This window comes from Loxodonta africana, chromosome 25 (genome assembly GCF_030014295.1).
Source record: "Loxodonta africana isolate mLoxAfr1 chromosome 25, mLoxAfr1.hap2, whole genome shotgun sequence".
In the NCBI taxonomy this organism is placed as follows: Eukaryota; Metazoa; Chordata; class Mammalia; order Proboscidea; family Elephantidae; genus Loxodonta; species Loxodonta africana.
The window spans coordinates 60,911,543-60,930,435 of record NC_087366.1 but is presented as its reverse complement, the minus strand read 5'-3'; the positions used below and the strand labels follow the sequence as shown (position 1 = coordinate 60,930,435).

The following is an 18,893-nucleotide window of genomic DNA, read 5'->3' as shown; positions in this document are numbered from 1 at the left end:
ATTCCAGAGCAGACTCTTTTAACTACTATGCTACCCTGCCGACATAATAACGATGATGATAATAACAGTATAACAGCGATGGTAATGACAGTCTGGTCTCTCCATTCTTGGATGATGTCACATCGCTAGGGCTTGACTTTTGAGTTGCTTTCTTCCAGTGGGGATAGATTTTCACTTATGCTTCCAAACAGTCTTGCCAAATTTCCTTTGTGACCACTAGTATGAATTTCAAGGATGGTGAGTCAGGGTGAAGAGGATAACAACCTTGTGACAGTGAAATGAAACGAAGCTAACGGCTTGCAAGGGAATTGAACCAGCAACCTTGGGTTCATTATCTCTCTCCCAGGGTAAACTACTTATAATTGTGTTTTACTTTGAAAATGGTTTAAAAGAAATTTAGCACCTGGAAGTCTTATCCCCCTCCTATAATATTTGAATTTTTCTTCAACATGTCAATAATATTATATATTTAATGGTATTTATGGCTTTAAAGTGACACCATTTTTATGGTTCTTCTCTACAAATGGAATTAACAACATCAGATGGCAATAAAATGGTTAATTGTAAATAATCTCTGCAAGGGCTTTGCTCTTATTATCCATTAAGGGATTTCATTGTAATTTAGGTACGGTGGCGTGTACAATTTCTGTCCGCGTAGAAGAAACTTAGGCCACATAGATACAAAGGCAGTACTAGAATTTTAGGGTAAGGGATAGCCTTAGGGTTTATCCGCTTCAAATAATAAAATATCTGCTACATTTTACAGATAAGAAAACAAACTGAGACACTGAGAAGTTAGGTGACTTTGCTCAAGGTTGCTCAACTAGCTAACAGGGCTGGCTGGGTTTCTGATTTCTCATTTCCAATATTAAATTCTTTCCACTGTTCACTGTTTTATTTAACTGAGAAATCACCAGGTATTGATTTGGTGTCATGCATTTGAATTTTCATTTTCAAGTTAAATTTTTAAAGAAATAAAATCTTGAGTTCTCTTAAATTCTATGAAATACTAAAACATACTTTTTTCATTGCACCTATAAGCTACTCTCTATGTTAGTAAGTATATGTGCCTATGAGTTGCCTACGTATAAGAGTTCGTATTTCACCAATTCATGTCAAAAAGAATGTGTTAGGTAGCTTCAAGTGGATTTTATATGTCCTCTATGTACATTTTTTTTTTTAGATTGACCTAAGCGTTGATTGAAGCCCTGGTAGCACAGTGGTTAAGAGCTCAGCTGATAACCAAAAGGTCAGCAGTTCAAATCCACCAGCCACTCCCTGGAAACAGTACGAGGCAGTTCTACTCTGTCCTATAGGGTTGCTATGAGTCAGAATCAGCTCAATGGCAATGGGTTTGATTTTTTTTTTTTTTGGTTTTAAGTATTGATTATCTTGATTATTGATATTGAATGAGACATTCCCTCTAACAATAAAAGAAAACTTTTGAAAGAAAAATGTTAGATCAATTGACATTCTATACTAATGGCCAAACTTACACATATCAATCAATTTCTTCCCTAAATACTAATTGTCTTCACTAGACATGCCCTAAAAAAAAAAGGCACCATCTCAAATTCTGTAGGAAATAGCTTTTGAAATCCGCAAAGTAAACGAATACGCGCATTGAATCTATACTGTGGCCACTAAAACCAACTGTCTGTAGGTCAGTTTTTCCCTGCATGATTAATTCTTTTGAGACCATATTCTCTCTACCCCTTGCAAATGGTCAACTTTGTTGTCTATAGACAAGACTATGATATTTTTCCTGTAAAAGGAAATATATATTAAAATCTTACCTATGGAATGATTTCAATTTTCAGTTTTTTTCACTTAAATGAATTAGAAAATTAGGTTCTATTTGGATGATACAGTTTTTAATCTGTTTATTACCAAATAATTTTATAAATAAATGGAGAGCTGTTTCATAGTTACTAAAGAACTCAGTCTCATAACTTTCAGTGCACTTACGTGACTTTTCAGGTTACAAAAAACAAAACCAAGCCCATTGCCATTGAGTTGATTCCAACTCATAGTGACCCTACAGGACAGAGTACAACTGCCCCATAGGTTTCCAAGGAGCAGCTGGTGGATTGAACTTTCAACCTTTTGGTTAGCAGCTGTAGCTCTTAACCACTACGCCACCAGGGCTTTGATTTTTAAGGTTAGCAACACACAAATTTACCTGATAATGATCCCCTCTGAAGCTGTGAAAGGTGTTTCTTTATGAATTATATTTAAAACAAATTAAATTGCTCTTTCATGTTTGATACACCCCCACTTTCCATTTATTCAAGAAATATTCATTTATCACTTACTATGTGCCAGGACCAGGCAGTGTTCCATTCTGTTGTGCATAGGGTCGCTATGAGTCTGAACTGACTTGATGGCACCTAACAACAACAACATCAACATGTGCCAGGTGCTATACATAATGTACATGAGAGCCGCTCTCCTGGAGCCATGTCATGTATAAGTTTTTACAGAAATATGTTGTGAAACAAGAACATTAAAATACTTATCCATTTATTCCTTTTTCTTTGAGCACACATCAGGCAGAGCATCTAACTTAACCTGACTTAGTCAGGGACATCTTCACAGAGGAGGTAACATTTGGGCTAGGTTTTGATAACAAGTGACATTTTATCCAGTGAAGACACAGAAAGGCATACTCCAGGTCAAAATGTATGCAGGCTCGTATATTGAAAGGGTCTGATGTATTTTAGGAACCAATAAAATTCTTCAGCATGCTAAAGAAGGCCTCGGATTATTTTCATCAGAATTAAAAATGTGTCAGCTTTATTGCTGTAGTAACAGAAACAGCACAGCGGAATTCAGTAAGGAGGCAAGTGGCTGTGCAATGGGGCCCAAATCCCCTGCTGGCCTAAGATGTCCGTAAGAGCAAAGCACAAGTGTTTTTGTTTGAATTGAATTATCTGGGTAAGTGACCCAATATTCTGCTCTGTACATGCAGATATAAAGGAAAAGTGTAACTGCTGGAATTAACTGAATTTCAGAATATATTACTTTTTAGATAAATCTGGTATGGTTTTCTACATATTGTAAACATATATGTAACCAAAATAGCTCACTTGACTAGGGAAGTTGACTTTAATTTACATTTATTATGTCACAGATGGAGCCCTGGTGGTTAACCGTTCAGCTGCTAACCAAAAGGTTGGCCGTTCAAATCCACCAGCCACTCCTTGGAAACCCTATGAGGAAGTTCTGCCCTTAGGGTCCATAATTACAGAAAATTATTTTTCCCTACTATTTTCCAAGGCAGAGTCGGTGACTCCATAGTTAACCTTGATGATAACACTTAATATGTATATAGCACTCTGCATGTGTGTATGCATGTGTGTGTGTGTGTTTGTGTGTGTGTGTGTGTATTTAGTGCCTCCTCCACTAGACTGTGAGCTCTTTGAGGCCAAGCCTTCTGCTATACTCATCATTTGTTCCTTTTCACAGCATATATTAAGCAAAAATGAGTTGTGGAAGAAGTAAAACTTATAGTCTTATAAGGATACTGAATTAAGCAAATAATGAATCAAAAATAGCTGAGAATAGTGTATCAACTGTGACAATATAGATTGAATAATAAGGATCTGCTAATAATTGACCCCAACACCTGTCTATCAGTTTGTCGTACTGTGGGGGCTTGCATGTTTCTTCCATGCTGGAAGCTACGCCACCAGTATTTCAAATAGCAGCAGGGTCAACTATGGTGGACAGGTTTCAGCAGAGCTTCCAGACTAAGACAGACTAGGAAGAAAGGTCTAGCAGTCTACTTAGGAAATTATCCAATGAAAACCTTACGGATCATGACAGAATGTCATCCAATACAGTGCTAGAAGGTGAGCTCCTTAAACATGAAGGCACTCAAAATATACAGTGGATACAATGGACTTGAGCATACCAATGATCAGAAAGATGGTGCTGGACTGGGCAACGTTTGTTCTGTTGTACATGGGGTTGCCATGAGTCAGAGCCAACATGAAGGCAACTAACAACAGAAAAAACAATAATTGACCATCTTTTACTTACAAAAGTGGCAATTTCATATGGTTCACTGTAATGCTTGGTTAGATTTACAAGTTACACCATAATTTTAAAGGTGTGAATTCTTCTTTGGTCTGCCTTATTCACTGTCCAGCATTTGCATGCATATGCGATGACTGAAAATACCATGCCTTGGGTCAGGCACACCCGACTCCTCAAAGTGATGTCTTTGATTTCAACACTTTAAAGAAGCCTTTTGCAGCAGATTTGCCTAATGCAATACGTCGTTTGATTTCTTGACTGTTGATTCCATGGGTGTTGACTGTAGATCCAAGTAATATGAAATCCTTCACAACTTCAGTCTTCTTTCCATTTACCATGATGTTGCTCATTGGTCCAGTTGTGAGGATTTCTGTTTTCTTTATGTTGACGTGCAAGCCATACTGAAGGCTGTGGTCTTTGATCTTCATTAGTAAGTGCTTCAAGTCCTCTTCACTTTCAGCAAGCAAGGTTGTGTCATCTGTATAACGCAGGTTGTTAATGAGTCTTCCTCCAATCCTGATGCTGCATTCTTCATCATATAGTCCAGCGTCTCGGATTATTTGCTCAGCATACAGATTGAATAATTATGGTGAAAGGATACAACCCTGATGCACACCTTTCCTGATCTTAAAACATGCAGTGTCCCCTTGTTCTGTTTGAATGACTGTCTACTGGTCTATATACAGGTTATAGTGGAAAAATTGGATATTTGAAAAGTTTTCATAAAAGAATATCCCTATTTAAAAAAATAGAATACATTGCTTGGGGCTATAAAAAGTATTTAAGTCATGTAATCTCATCCAATCTCCTCATTTTATAGACAAAGTGAAGCCAGAGAAGTTAAGTGACTTGTCCAAGCTCACCACACTCGTCCTCTGGCACGGCATGAGCAGAACTGGGGTCCCCTATCTCCGTGTCTGCCCTGCAGTGCTCTGTCTGCTATTGCCCATTGGCCTGTCTCTTGATGTGTCTGGACTCTACATTAAAGTCTTCCAAATCCCAAGCTTGTTTACTGAATAATTTTGTAGACTGAATCAATGATTTATAATCAATTTCTGCCCAGAAATAACAAGCATTTTACTCTTATTCAGTAATATTCCCACTCTTGTACATGTTGACTTTTCCAAATTCCTCTACTAAGTTTTCATGTCTGGGTAGAGCTGTGACAAAGGCAATAGGTTGAAGCTTAAGCATGTAAAAGCTCGACTTCAAAGGGCTGATTGTAAGCACGTAGCTAAGATGGCAAACACTGAATGTGCTGACTGCTGCAGTTCCATGATTAATGCTGGAGATAATAACCAAACATGTTTTACTGCATAACTGATAACGTGCTCACACAATGAAGACAGTCAGAGACTTTGAACTATTCACCATAGCTAAAACTAAATGCCGGCATTTGTTTTCATAGTTTTTGTAATCTCACCTGCTAAGACTCTTATCTTCATAAAACCACTGAGTTCCTGAATAAATATTGTGCCACAGATTTAAATCTTCTGGGGGATTTGATGCAAGTGGTTGCAGGGTTTTACGTCTCAGAAGCTCATATCTAAAGTAAAAGACAAGCAGGATCGTCAGGATTATCTCAAGAGATGTTATTCCCAAAATTCAGGTGGTTTTGTGGTGTGTGTGTGGTGTATGCATGCAAACGTAAGGAAAACATCTTCTGTGTACAATTACACAGGTTTTTTTCCAGTAAAACATTTTTCTGATTCCAGTTTTCATTTATTCTACTATTTTGAAACAATCTGTTACATTCTCATTTTATTCTAACAGCAAGAATTATAACATTCTAGGCTTTTCTTCTATATGAGATTTGCCAAAACTTTATTGGCAGTTTCACAAAAGGTTGAGATATAAAATACTTATGAAGTTAATGATTCCCTCAGACTGCTACCATCTACACTTTACAAACAATGATAATATTATCAGCTCCATAGTCTTGGCTAAGCTTTAAGTTCAGCCTTTCATAAAGCCATTTCAGAATCACAACTATTTTATCTTAACTCTAGTCCTGACCACATTCCTTAACATTTCCAAAGAGTAAAAATAACCTGCCAAATTAAAAAAAAAAAAAAACTGTTGGGTTAGTTTTGGAATTTTGAGACATAGTTATGTAAATGTATCATTTAGAACATGTATCAGGTTTGCCTAATATACAATAAAAACAAGCTTTGAAAATCAAGTGAAGGACTAGGTACACAGACTCCTTAGAGAGTCTGTGAGTGTTGTTTTAAGGATTTTCAGTTCTTCGTAACATTTCTACCTTGGTGAACTTCTATGGTTCCATATGAGTCAAGATACACAATATGAAATTTAATGGACGTCATGAGTGGGGGGACATCCAAAAAGGAAGCAGTCCTACGTCCATGTTGTTGTTGTTGTTGATGCAAGAGCAATTCTCTCTCCATCCTTTTGGGAGAGATAAGGCCACAGCTCCCCATGTGTCTGTCAGTTTGTCATACTGTGGGGTCTTGTGTGTTGCTGTGATGCTGAAAGCTATGCCACCGGTATTCAGATACCAGCAGGGTCACCCAGGGAGGACAGATTTCAGCTGAGCTTCCAGACTAAGACAGACTAGGAAGAAGGACCCAGCAGTCTACTTCTGAACAGCATGAGCCAGTGAAAACCTTATGAATAGCAGCGGAACATTGATATAGTGCTGGAAGATGAGCCCCCCCAGGTTGGAAGGCACTCAAAAAATGACTGGGGAAGAGCTGCCTCCTCAAAGTAGAGTCGACCTTAATGACGTGGGTGGAGTAGAGCTTTGGGGGCCTTCATTTGTTGATGTGGCACGACTCAAAATGAGAAGAAACAGCTGCAAACATCCATTAATAATCCCAACCTGGAAAGTATGAAGTATGAATCAAGGAAAATTGGACATAGTCAAAAATGAAATGAATGCATAAACATTGATATCCTAGGCATTAGTGAGCTGAAATGGACTGCTATTGGCCATTCTGAATCGGACAATCATATAGTCTACCATGCTGGGAATGACAATTCGAAGAGGAACGGTGTTGCATTCATCGTCAAAAAGAATGTTTCAAGATCTATCCTGAAGTACAGCACTGTCAGTGATAGGATAATATCCATATGCCTACAAGGAAGACCAGTTAATATGACTATTATTCCAATGTACACACCAACCACTAGGGCCAAAGATGAGGAAATAGAAGATTTTTATCAGCTGCTGCAGTCTGAAATTGATCGAACATGCAATCAAGATGCATTGATAATTACTGGCGATTGGAATGCGAAAGTTGGAAATGAAGAAGGACCAGTGGATGCAAAATATGGCCTTGGTGATAGAAATAATGCCAGAGATCGAATGATAGAATTTTGCAAGACCAACGACTTCTTCACTGTGAATACTTTCTTTCACCAACATAAACGGCGACTATACACATGGACCTCGCCAGATGGAACACACGGAAATCAAACTGACTACATGTGTGGAAAGAGACGATAGAAAAGCTCAATGTCATCAGTCAGAACAAGGCCAGGGGCCTACTGTGGAACAGACCATCAACTGCTCACATGCAAGTTCAAGCTGAAACTGAAGAAAATCAGAGCAAGTCCACGAGAGCCAAAATATGACCTTGAGTATATCCCACCTGAATTTAGAGACCAGTTGAAGAATAGATTTGATTCATTGAACACTAGCGACCGAAGATCAGACGAGTTGTGGAATGACATCAAGGACATCATACATGAAGAAAGCAACTTGCTCTTGAGCATTGAGCAGCTAAAGAAAAAGGAAGAATTGAGGAAGTAAAAGAACAGAAGATTTCAAAGGGTATCTTGAGAAGACAAAGCAAAGTATTATAATGACATGTGCAAAGAGCTGGAGATGGAAAACCAAAAGGCAAGAACACGCTCGGCATTTCTCAAGCTGAAGGAGCTGAAGAAGAAATTCAAGCCTCGAGTTGCAATAGTGAAGGATTCCATGGGCAAAATATTAAAAGACGGAGGAAGCATCAAAAGAAGATGGAAGGAATACCCCACTACCCATTGCCATCGAGTCAATTTCGACTCACAGTGACCCTATAGGACAGAGTAGAACTGCCCCATAGAGGTTCCAAGGAGTGCCTGGCAGATTTGAAGTGCCGACCTCTTGGTTAGCAGCCATAGCACTTAACCACTACGCCACCAGGGTTTCTGACGGAAGGAATACACAGAGTCATTATACCAAAAAGAATTAGTCGATGTTCAACCATTTCAAGAGGTGGCATATGATCAGGAACCGATGGTACTGAAGGAAGAAGTCCTAGCTGCTCTGAAGGCATTGGCAAAAAACAAAGCTCCAGGAATTGATGGAATATCAGTTGAGATATTTCAACAAACAGATGCATCACTGGAGGGGCTCACTCGTCCATGCCAAGAAATATGGAAGAAAACTTCCTGGCCAACTGACTATAAGAGATCCGTATTTATGCCTATTCCCAAGAAAGGTGACCCAACTGAATGTGGAAATTATAGGATGATATTTTTTATCATTACTATCGCAAGCAAGCAAAACTTTGCTGAAGATCATTCAAAAATGGCTGCAGCAGTGTATCGATAGGGAACTGCCAGAAATTCAGGCTGGTTTCAGAAGAGGACGTGGAACCAGGGATATTATTGCTGATGTCAGATGGATCCTGGCTGAAAGCAGAGAATACCAGAAGGATGTTTACCTGTGTTTTATTGACTATGCAAAGGCATTTGACTGTGTGGATCATAACAAACTATGGATAATATTGCTAAGAATAGGAATTCCAGAACACTTAATCGCGCTCATGAGGAACCTTCACATAGATCCAGGGGCAGTTGTTCAGACAGAACAAGGGGATACTGATTGGTTTAAAGTCAGGAAAGGTGTGCGCCAGGGTTGTATTCTTTTACCATACCCATTTAATCTGTATGCTGAGCAAATAATACGAGAAGCTGGACTATATGAAGAACGGGGCATCAAGATTGGAGGAAGACTCATTAACAGCCTGCGTTATGCAGATGACACAATCTTTCTTGCTGAAAGTGAAGAGGACTTGAAGCACTTACTAATGAAGATCAAAGACCACAGCCTTCAGTATGGATTGCAGCTCAACGTAAAGAAAACAAAAATCCTCACAACTGGACCAATGAGCAACATCATGATAAATGGAGAAAAGATTGAAGTTGTCAAGGATTTCATTTTACTTGGATCCACAATCAACAGCCATGGAAGCAGCAGCCAAGAAATCAAAAGATGTATTGCATTGGGTAAATTTGCTGCAAAGGACCTCTTCAAAGTGTTGAAGAGCAAAGATGTCACCCTGAAGACTAAGGTGTTCCTGATCCAACCTATGGTATTTTCAATCGTGTCATATGCATGTGAAAGCTGGACAATGAATAAGGAAGACCGAAGAAGAGTTGACACCTTTGAATTGTGGTGTTGGCAAAGAATATTGAATATACCATGGACTGCCAAAAGAATGAACAAATCTGTCTTGGAAGAAGGGCAGCCAGAATGCTCCTTAGAGGCAAGGATGGCGAGACTACGTCTTACATACCTTGGGCATGTTGTCAGGAGGGATCAGTCTCTGGAGAAGGACACCATGCTTGGCAGGGTACAGTGTCAGCGGAAAAGAGGAAGACCCTCAACATTGTGGATTGACACAGTGGCTGCAACAATGAGCTGAACATAACAACGACTGTAAGGATGTTGCAGGACCGGGCAATGTTTCGTTCTGTTGTGCATAGGGTCGCTATGGGTCGGAACCGACTCGATGGCACCTAACAACAACAACAAGGCCACAGCAAGATCCAAAAGCATAGTCACTTTCTCTTACCTCAGGTTAGGTCCATTTGGCTTGGATGGTGGCTGCCAAGAAATCCCAACATATGATTCACTTAGTGGAACCACCGCCAATGGGCTGACACCCTGAGGGCAGGTGGGGTGGGTAGTGACATAGGTAGGCAAGCTCTCTGTGCATCCTCCTAAGTACCCATTGCCCCCTGAGCAAGCCACAATGGTGACAGAGTAGTTAGTGAAAGGAATCAGCTGAGTAATTGTTTCAGTCAACACTGAGGAAGTAATATTGGTTATTGTGATACGAGGGTCAGGCATGCGGACCTCATAGCTAAGTATGTCTCCATTCTGGATGAGAGGGGGTAACCAGGTGACCTGAAACAAAAACTTAGAGTCAGTATGACGGTATAAGAACAGAGCAACTCAAGCTCACACGCCCTAGAATTTTGCTCTGCCTAGTTTTCAGTTAAGTCAGTTTGTAAATGCCTACTTTCTACTTAGCCCTTTTGCACTAGACAGTAATGGAGGACTTGGGATCAATTAGCAGTACACCAGGAACTAAATGAAACAGTGTTCCCTGGGTTTGGCTTTGAGTCTTGATACTTTCTAGGACTGTCAGACTAATACACCTTAGTGACTCATCTCCACGGTGGGTGTTCTGAAGGACACAGAGCAAACACATGGAGAAAATTCACACACTCACATGCATCAATAGGGCAGCAGCAGGATCCGAGAGCTGTCTTGTTTATAACTCAATTAAACAAAGCATCAGAACTCCTTGCTCCGCATTGTCAGTGTACATTCTAAATATGTCATTGCTTTCTCTTTTTTCTTTTTTGCAGGAGAGCAAGAGGAATCCCTATTTGCATTTTCTGAGATGCAAAATATTTGGTTCTCGAACCCCTCTCCTGCTTGAATGTAGCAAGTAAAGCAGTAATAACACATTCCATTCTCGAGGACCAGAGCTGCATGGTGACCTTTCCCAAGAGCCAGCAAAGGATGGCTTCGTTTAACCAACGCGTGGACTTGAGTGCCCGGAAGAGGGAAAAAATAGCAGTTTATAACGGAGTACCACAAAGACTCCGGTTTCTTTTCTTTTCTGGCTGAATTTTGCAAGAGTATAGTGGTAACACACATATGTTCTTGTGGAGGAAAAAGGACCCTAGAAAAATGTGACTAGACCATTAAAAAAACACTAATTTCTATGCCATCCTGGTTCATCTTTTTTATTGTTGCTTTGCAATGTTCATTCAAGTTTAAGGTATGTATTTCATCTCCCAAATCGATGTAAGGTTCTGGATAAACCAAGGAAAAAAAAAAGCATTTCCGTCGAGTCAATTCTGACTCATAGCGACCCAATAGGACAGAGTAGAAGAGCCCCATGTAGTTTCCAAGAGTGGCTGGTAGATTTGAACTGTGGACGTTTTGGTTAGCAGCCTGTGCTCTTATCCACTGAGCCACCAGAGCCCCAAGTTTCTGGATAGCAGCATCTAACCCGAATACTCATTTAATGCCATGTACACAGGTGGAGTTCAGTAAGCAATTGCAGACATGACCTTTTAGATTATAAATATTTTTCCCTTAACATATAGTTATACTGAATCTTTAAAAATTGGATTTCTACATGGTGATAGATTGGTATTTACATTTATAACTCTATACTCTAGTACTCAGAAAGGAGTACTAGAAAAATTAGAGAAGGGCTGACCAGAATCTTCTGTCTCAAAAAGTGTCCTCCTGAAGGCATATAGCCTGAGACTTGCCAAAGAATATTCTTACTATGGATGGCACAAGCAGTTAAGCACTGGGCTACTAACTGAAAGGCTGGCGGTTCCATCCCACCTGGAGGTACCTCAGAAGAAAGGCCCCGTGACCTACTTTCAAAAGATCACAGACATGAAAATTCTATGGAGCACAGTTCTACTCTACAACACATGAGGTCTCCATGAGTTGGAATCAACTTGAGGACAACTGGTATTCTCAAAATTGGTGACAGACAGGATCTCAACACCTGTCAGCAAGGCCATTGCTTGCTATCTACTGTGATGATTTGTAATTCACAATGGTCCAATATCTACCCAAATTTTACCACATATCTTGAAATCATTACTAACTTTAAAAAGTTCTTGGAGAATTCCTCGCTGTGTTGGGATGCAGAGATGTTTTAGGTGTGGCCCTTATGAGCACAGAGGATTTGCCCAGATGTAAAAAAAAGACTAGATAAACTTACAGCAAGCAAAGGTTTAGAACAGACACAGCTTTCTATTTGTTTTGGAGGGGCAATACTCTCTGTAGATTTGAAAAGAAGAGTCAAGGTCAACCTGGGGCTTTCTGGCACTTGTAATGTGAATGCAAAATTAAAGGGCTACCAGAGCTAAATTCCACATGACTGTCTATAGTGTGGAGCCCTGGAGGTGCAGTAGTTAAGAGCTCCGCTGCTAGCCAAAAGGTCAGCAGCTTGAATCCAACAGCCTTTCCTTGGAAACCCTGTGGGGCAGTTCTGCTCTGTCCAATAGGGTCGCCTTGAGTCAGAATCAACTTCACGGCATCAGGTTTGGTTTGGTTTGGTCTATAGTATGGAGCCCTTGTGGTGCAGTAGTTAAGAGCTCGGCTGCTAGCCAAAACGTCAGCAGTTCAAATCCACCAGTCGCTCTTTGTAAACCCTATAGGGCAGTTCTACTCTGTCCTCTAGGGTCGCTATGAGTTTGAGTCGACTCGATGGCAGTGGGTTTTGTTTGGTTTTATCTACAGTATACCCACTGCAGAACTGTCCCATAGGGTTTCCAAGGCTGTAATCTTTATGGAAGCAGACTGTCACATCTTTCTCCTGTGGAGTTGAGTGCTTAACCATTGTGCCACCAGGCCTCCTTATCTGTAGTCTACCACCTCCTTACTTCCAGAAACAGGATATACTGAGGGTTCAGTCAGAGCTTGGCAGGGCTTGAGAGGAATGCAACCTGGGAGGGTCTATGTCAGTAGTGGAGCTAACAGTGAATTGATTTGGAACTTGGTATTGAGGGCGTGAAAAAGCATTCAGAAGATAAAACTTGAATGAGATATCTACCACAAGAGATTAAGAGGTTTGAGGTAATAATGCTTGAGACAATCATTTGGAGATCTAAAAAACCCTTATTTTCTCTACTATAAATGTTTACATCCAGAAATGAGCTATTTTTCCCCATTTAAAATGTGACAGGCTTAGAAAATATATCTTCCTGATAGTAGCGAGTTGGAAGGCATGGATCTGCTTCTATGGAAAATTTTAGAAGGAATGTATAAAACACCCTTTTATAACAAGGTGGAGAAGACATTGTCATTAAAGTCGGTAGGCTAACAGAAATGGTATCTAATTTGATCACCCTCCTGAAAATATCCTGGAGCCATTATTAAAAATAAATGTGTCCAAGATTGTAAAAAGCTAGTTAGCTAAATATTTTATTCTTTTCTTTCCTATGCTTAAGAGCACATTTGCTATAGTGTGGCCAAAACGTACGAGATTAAAACTTTCAGTCAGTGCAGTTTCCCACGACCTTTTCTGTATCCATTGTGCACGGAGGGGCTCTGAAATACTTGCATCCGGAAAATTCAGAACAAAGAGCATGTTCCTAGCCTGAAGAAACAAGAAATATGTCCTCTAAAGCATAATTTTACATTCAACCCTTTAAAATAGAATTGTAGTTTCTGGCTGGAAATAAAGTATTTATTTCAGAGATGCCTTGTCTATCATAATGATTTTTTTTTTAATTGAATGGTTCTTAATGGAATGATTTCCATTTTCCTGTTTGGTTATTATACATCTTTCTGAAAATAGGCTAGTTAGGTAGCTGGTTGGGTGCTTAAGGAGCCAGTAACTTCCACAACTCTTTCAGATCCTAGAAGAATAAAAAAAAAGAATAGCCTTCAATAATCAAAGAATCAGAACTCCTTTAAAGATTCCTGTTTTAAGCAAAAACTTAAGCATGCAGCTTAGTTGATTTGCTTCAAGCCTGAAAATAGTAGCATGCTTAACTAATCACTGTAATCCATTTACTTCTCTTTAATTCCATCAAACTGTACTTGAGAACTTTATTAATAAGGGTATTTATGAAGCTTGATATAATGGATTGAGAATGAACTAAGGATAAATGTCCCCAGTGTTTGATCCAGGCTATGCCACTTGAGCTGTGTGACTTTGAATAAAACACTTTACCTCGCTGGACCTCTGGTTCCTCATGCATAAAATGAAGAGATAACTGCTACCCTCATGTCTAGATACACAATTACGTAATTCTAAGACTCCTTGATCTATACAAAATATGAATGTATCACAAGGAAAGAGTATGTGGAAATATTTGACTCTTATATAGCAATTCCTTTCAATGGCAGACTCCCTGGTAAAGCTCCTTTTACATAATACGTGTGTAATAAATTTTTGTTAAAATAAAATTAAAGCTCTCCTTCTAAATTGCCTCTTTTCCCCTTAAAATTTGTTGATATTAATTTTTTAAATTACAAATATTGTATTTTCATTTTGCAATCAGGGAAACAGTACAAAGATCTGTAAAGTAAAATTAATTACAGAACCTTCCTTCTTCCCGTTGCTCTCCATTGTCACCTCTGAGGGTGAAAAAATAATAGGTTAGTATGCACTTTTCCACACTTTCTAGTATGATCATACAAGCAAAGCAAACATATCTACACACATGTAAAGTCTCTCTCAATTTTTTATACAAAAGAGATTACATTACACTCATTAAGCTGCAACTTGCTTTTCATACTAGCAACGTATCACGGCCATATCCCATCACTTCTCGCTGTTGTAAAATATCTCATTCATGGCTGAAAACAAATTATTCAGTTATCACCCTATTGAAAGACATTCAGTGATTATCCTATTCATATAACTTTATTGCAAAAACAATATTTGAAAAGGTATGCATACATACCAATGTATTCATTTTGTATTGAGTAGATTGCCAAGAATTGCTACACCAAAAGGTAAACGTATTTTTAATTTGAATCATTACTGATGTGTTTCTTTTTGAAAATGTAGGCTCACAAACAATGAAAGTGTCCACGATCTGTGTCTTCAAGAGCCCTTGAAATTACTACTCCTTTTAATTTTTGCTATTATTATTTACATTTCCTTAATTAAGGTCCCTGAGTGGTGCAAACGGTTTATGCTAAAGGTTGGCAGTTCAAACCCGCCCAGAGGCAACAGGGAAGAAGGGCCTGACACTTTGCTTCCAAAAAGATTAAAAAAAAAAAAAAAAAAAAAAAAGATTACAGCCTAGAAAATCCTACAGGGCTCAGCTCTACTCTGTAACATATGGGATCACCACGAGTCAGTAGCAGTTTGAGGGCAATGGGTTTGGGGTTTTTTTCCCCCTTAATTCGCATTAGCCTGGACTTTTTGTGAGGTAAAATCTTTTCAAATGTTATTGACTATTTGCATATCTTCTTATTTGAATTGTTTATCCATATTTTAGGCTTTATTTTCTATTGAGTGGTTTGTCCTTTTATTATCAGTTAGTAGAAGTTCTTTTTAGATTATGAGGAAATAACTTGTCTGTAATGTGTGTTACACCTCTGCTTTCCCAAGTTATCTGTAGAATTTTAACTTTTTGTGGGGGGGTGGTTATTATGTCTTGCAAAAAAAATCAAATTATTTTCTAACATGCTTTTTATTTTAAGGCTATTGAGATTCTTTTTTTTTTAAGGCTATTGAGATTCTTTTTTTTTTTTCCTTTAGAAAGAGCTCCCCACCTATAAAATTCTCCTTTATTTTCTTCTAACTTTTCTATTTTAACATTTAAATGTTTAATGTACTTGGAGTTTAGTTATAATATGATAGAGGCATCTATTTTATTTTATTTTTTCATTCATATGATTGCCAGTTACACTAGTATCCTTTTTAAGCATAATCACCCTCTCCCAACGAAATAAAATGCCACTTCCACAATACGTCAAGTTCCAACATGTACTTGTATCTCTATCTAAATTCTGTAGTCTGTTCCAGTCATCTTTTGTTTCTTTGTATGCCAATTTCATACTGTTGTAATTCAGAGGCTTTAGCATAAATTTAAGTATTAGGGAAGTTGTCATCTCACTCTTCTTTTCTTCCATAACTTACCAGAGAATTTAGAATATTTAGTTTTCTCTTTATACTTTAAAATCATCTTATCCACTTTGAAATAAAACAAATGAATCAATATTGTGTTTATATGGTAAATTTGAAAGGATTGACATTGTTATGGGATTAAGTTATTGTTACAGAATTAAGAATTGTTGTGGAATTAAGTCTTTCCATCCAGAAACATGGTATATTATCCATTTATTTGGGTATAAAGAACTAGAGAGGAGCATGGGGTCTGGGACACACTGCCTAAGTGTGAATCCCAACCCTTAACTTCCTTATTCATTGTCTCCATCTTTTCATGCATGCTAAAGCTGGACAATGGATAAGGAAGACCAAAATAGAACTGACACCTTTGAATTGTGGTATTGGTGAAGAATATTGACTACACCAATGGACTGCCAAAAGAACGAACAAATCTGTCTTGGAAGAGGTACAGCCAGAATGCTCCTTAGAAGCAAGGATGGCAAGACTGTGTCGCACCCTGGACATGTTATCAAGAGGGATCAGTCCCTGGAGAAAGAAGTCATGCTTGGTAAAGTACAAAGTCATTGAAAAAGAAGACCTTAAATGAGATGGCTTGACACGGTGGCTGCAACAATGGGCTCAAGCGCAACAGCCATCACGAGGATGGCACAGGAGCAGGCAGTGTTTCGTTCTGTTGCACCCAGGGCCCCTGTGAGTCAGAACTGACCCGATGCCAGCTAACAACAACAACTCCTGCACAATCTTGGGCACTTTACTTGCTCTCTCAATTTTCAGCTTTCCTGTCTGTGAAATGGGAATAATAACAGCATCTATCTGATCGTTACTTGATGGTTGTAAGGATTAAACGAGAACCATGTCTGGAACATAACATAACTCAATTAATTTAGTTGTCGTCATTATTTTACACCCTTTGGTAGGATTTTATAATTTTTCTTTCTTTGTGGTTTGAGTTAGGGTAGACAACAAAGACTTCAAAAATTGAAAAAAATCACAAAATATTGGTGAGAATGATGACTCAGACTTAACTCTGTTTAGGTAGGTTTATTGTCAAACCTGCAGATGAACAGTTTACCAGAGGTGCTATGTGTGGATGCCGTCCCAGGTCCCGCTGCTGAGCCTCGTGAAGCACACACTGAGGTCGGCGGTTCCAGCCTCCTGATCAGTGAGGACTGTGCGGCCTAAGAGGCCTGTTCACTCTCTCTCTTTCTCTGTGTGTGTGTGTGTGTGGATGGGGGGCTGTGGGTGAGGGTCCTGGAGACCCGGTTATGCAAACAGTTAAGCACTGGGTGCTAACCAAAAGGATGGCGGTTCAACCCATGCAGTAGCTCCGTGGGAGAAACACCTGGTGATCTGCTTCTGTAAAGATTAATCCATTGCTGTCCAGCCAATTCCAGCTCACAGCCACCCTACAGGACAGAGAGGGACAGCCCCATAGGGCTTCCAAGGCTGTAAATCTTTACAGAAGCAGACTGCCACATCTTTCTCCCGCAGAGAAGCCATGGGTTCAAATCACCGACCTTTTATTTAGCAGCCAAGCACTTAAACATTGTGCCACCAGGGCTCCTCCGTAAAGATTGAAAAAAACAAAAAACAAATCAAACCCATTGCTATCAAGTAGATTCCGACTTATAGAGACCCTACAGGACAGAGTAGAACTGCCCCACAGGGTTTCCAAGGAGCGGGTGGTGGATTCTAACCGCTGACCTTTTGGTTAGCAGCTGAGCTCTCTTAATCACAGCCTAGAAAACACTACTGGGCAGTTCTACTCTGTCACACGGGGTCACTATGAGTCAGAATTGACTTCAGGGAAACTAACGACAGCAACAATGACAAGGTGAGCATGTGGGGCTGTGGGTCAGGGCATCAGGTGTCAGAGGCCAGTGTGATCACCAGAAAAGAACACGTTTGCTGCATCACAGTTACATAGAAATGTCTGCTTTATTTCTCACTAGTCCTCAATTTTACTCAGAGCTTCAGGGCAACAGTCTTAAAAGTAGACTTTATCAAATTTAAATTCTTTCTTTCTAATCTGATTTTAATTTGAATTTTTGTTGCCAACGGCTGAATTTTACAATTTTCTGCATTTATTGACAATTTTTCTGCATTTATTGATAGAACGTATGGGTTTTGTCTTTTAATTGGTTGATGTAAGAAGTATGTTGATAGATCTGATGTTAAGCCATTTTTACATTTCTGGAACAAAACCAAATTTGTCCTGGTATATCATGATTTTGGCTTATTGCTTAATTCGATGTGCTAATTTTATTTAGAAGTTTTGTATCTACATTTACATATGAAATGATCCTATAGTTTTACTGCACTATCTTATTCCAGTTTTAGTACAGTGTTTTTTACCAACTTTTTAAAATGAAATGAATTATTTTAAGTGACTAAATATGACACAAAAGAGCATGGCTTTCAGTTTTTCAAATGACACAGCTTCTTTGGCATCATATATTATTTATTTTCCTGTAATCGAATAAGATTTTAAGGAATATGACTTTTATCCATGCTGCTGTGTTCTCCATTTCCTTTCTTAATGCTCATATCTATGCCACGTTGTATCACGTCTCTTTGTACTTATGATATATTACTTTGAAATTGTTCTCTAGTCGTCTTAAGTATGTGGAGTTCCCCTCACTTTCTCAATTAGACTGTAAATTCTTAAAAGTGGCGTAGTGTAGTGAAAAGAACATGTGGCAAAAAATGAGAAAACCTGGGTTAAACTCCCAACTCTACCCCTTTTTATCTCCCACCCCATGAGCTGGCATTCCTTCTTCCTCTCAGCCTGATTTAATTTCTCCCCAAGTCTTCGCCACTTTCTGGCATATCAAATATTTATCTGTAATCCCCAAGAGGGTAGGACCTTTGTTTTGATCTGTGCTCTATCCCCAGTGCCTGAAAGAGGCACTCATAAAGGTGTGCTCATGCTCAGTAAATTATTATGGTTGTTAATGTTACAGGGGTGCCCGGTGGCGC

The 18,893-nt window shown here is 39.0% G+C and overlaps 1 protein-coding gene across 1 annotated transcript in view; it reads right to left on the bottom strand.

Moving 5' to 3' along the window:
• The window catches only part of USH2A (usherin), an 894,134-nt gene that overhangs the window by 282,985 nt on the left and 592,256 nt on the right, over window positions 1-18,893 (bottom strand). The window contains exons 42-43 of the mRNA XM_003419876.4: window positions 9,852-10,186; window positions 5,465-5,587 (exon numbers count right to left, since the gene is read on the bottom strand). Of these exons, the coding sequence (XP_003419924.2) occupies window positions 5,465-5,587; window positions 9,852-10,186 (458 nt within the window). The remainder of the gene's footprint in view (window positions 1-5,464; window positions 5,588-9,851; window positions 10,187-18,893) is intronic.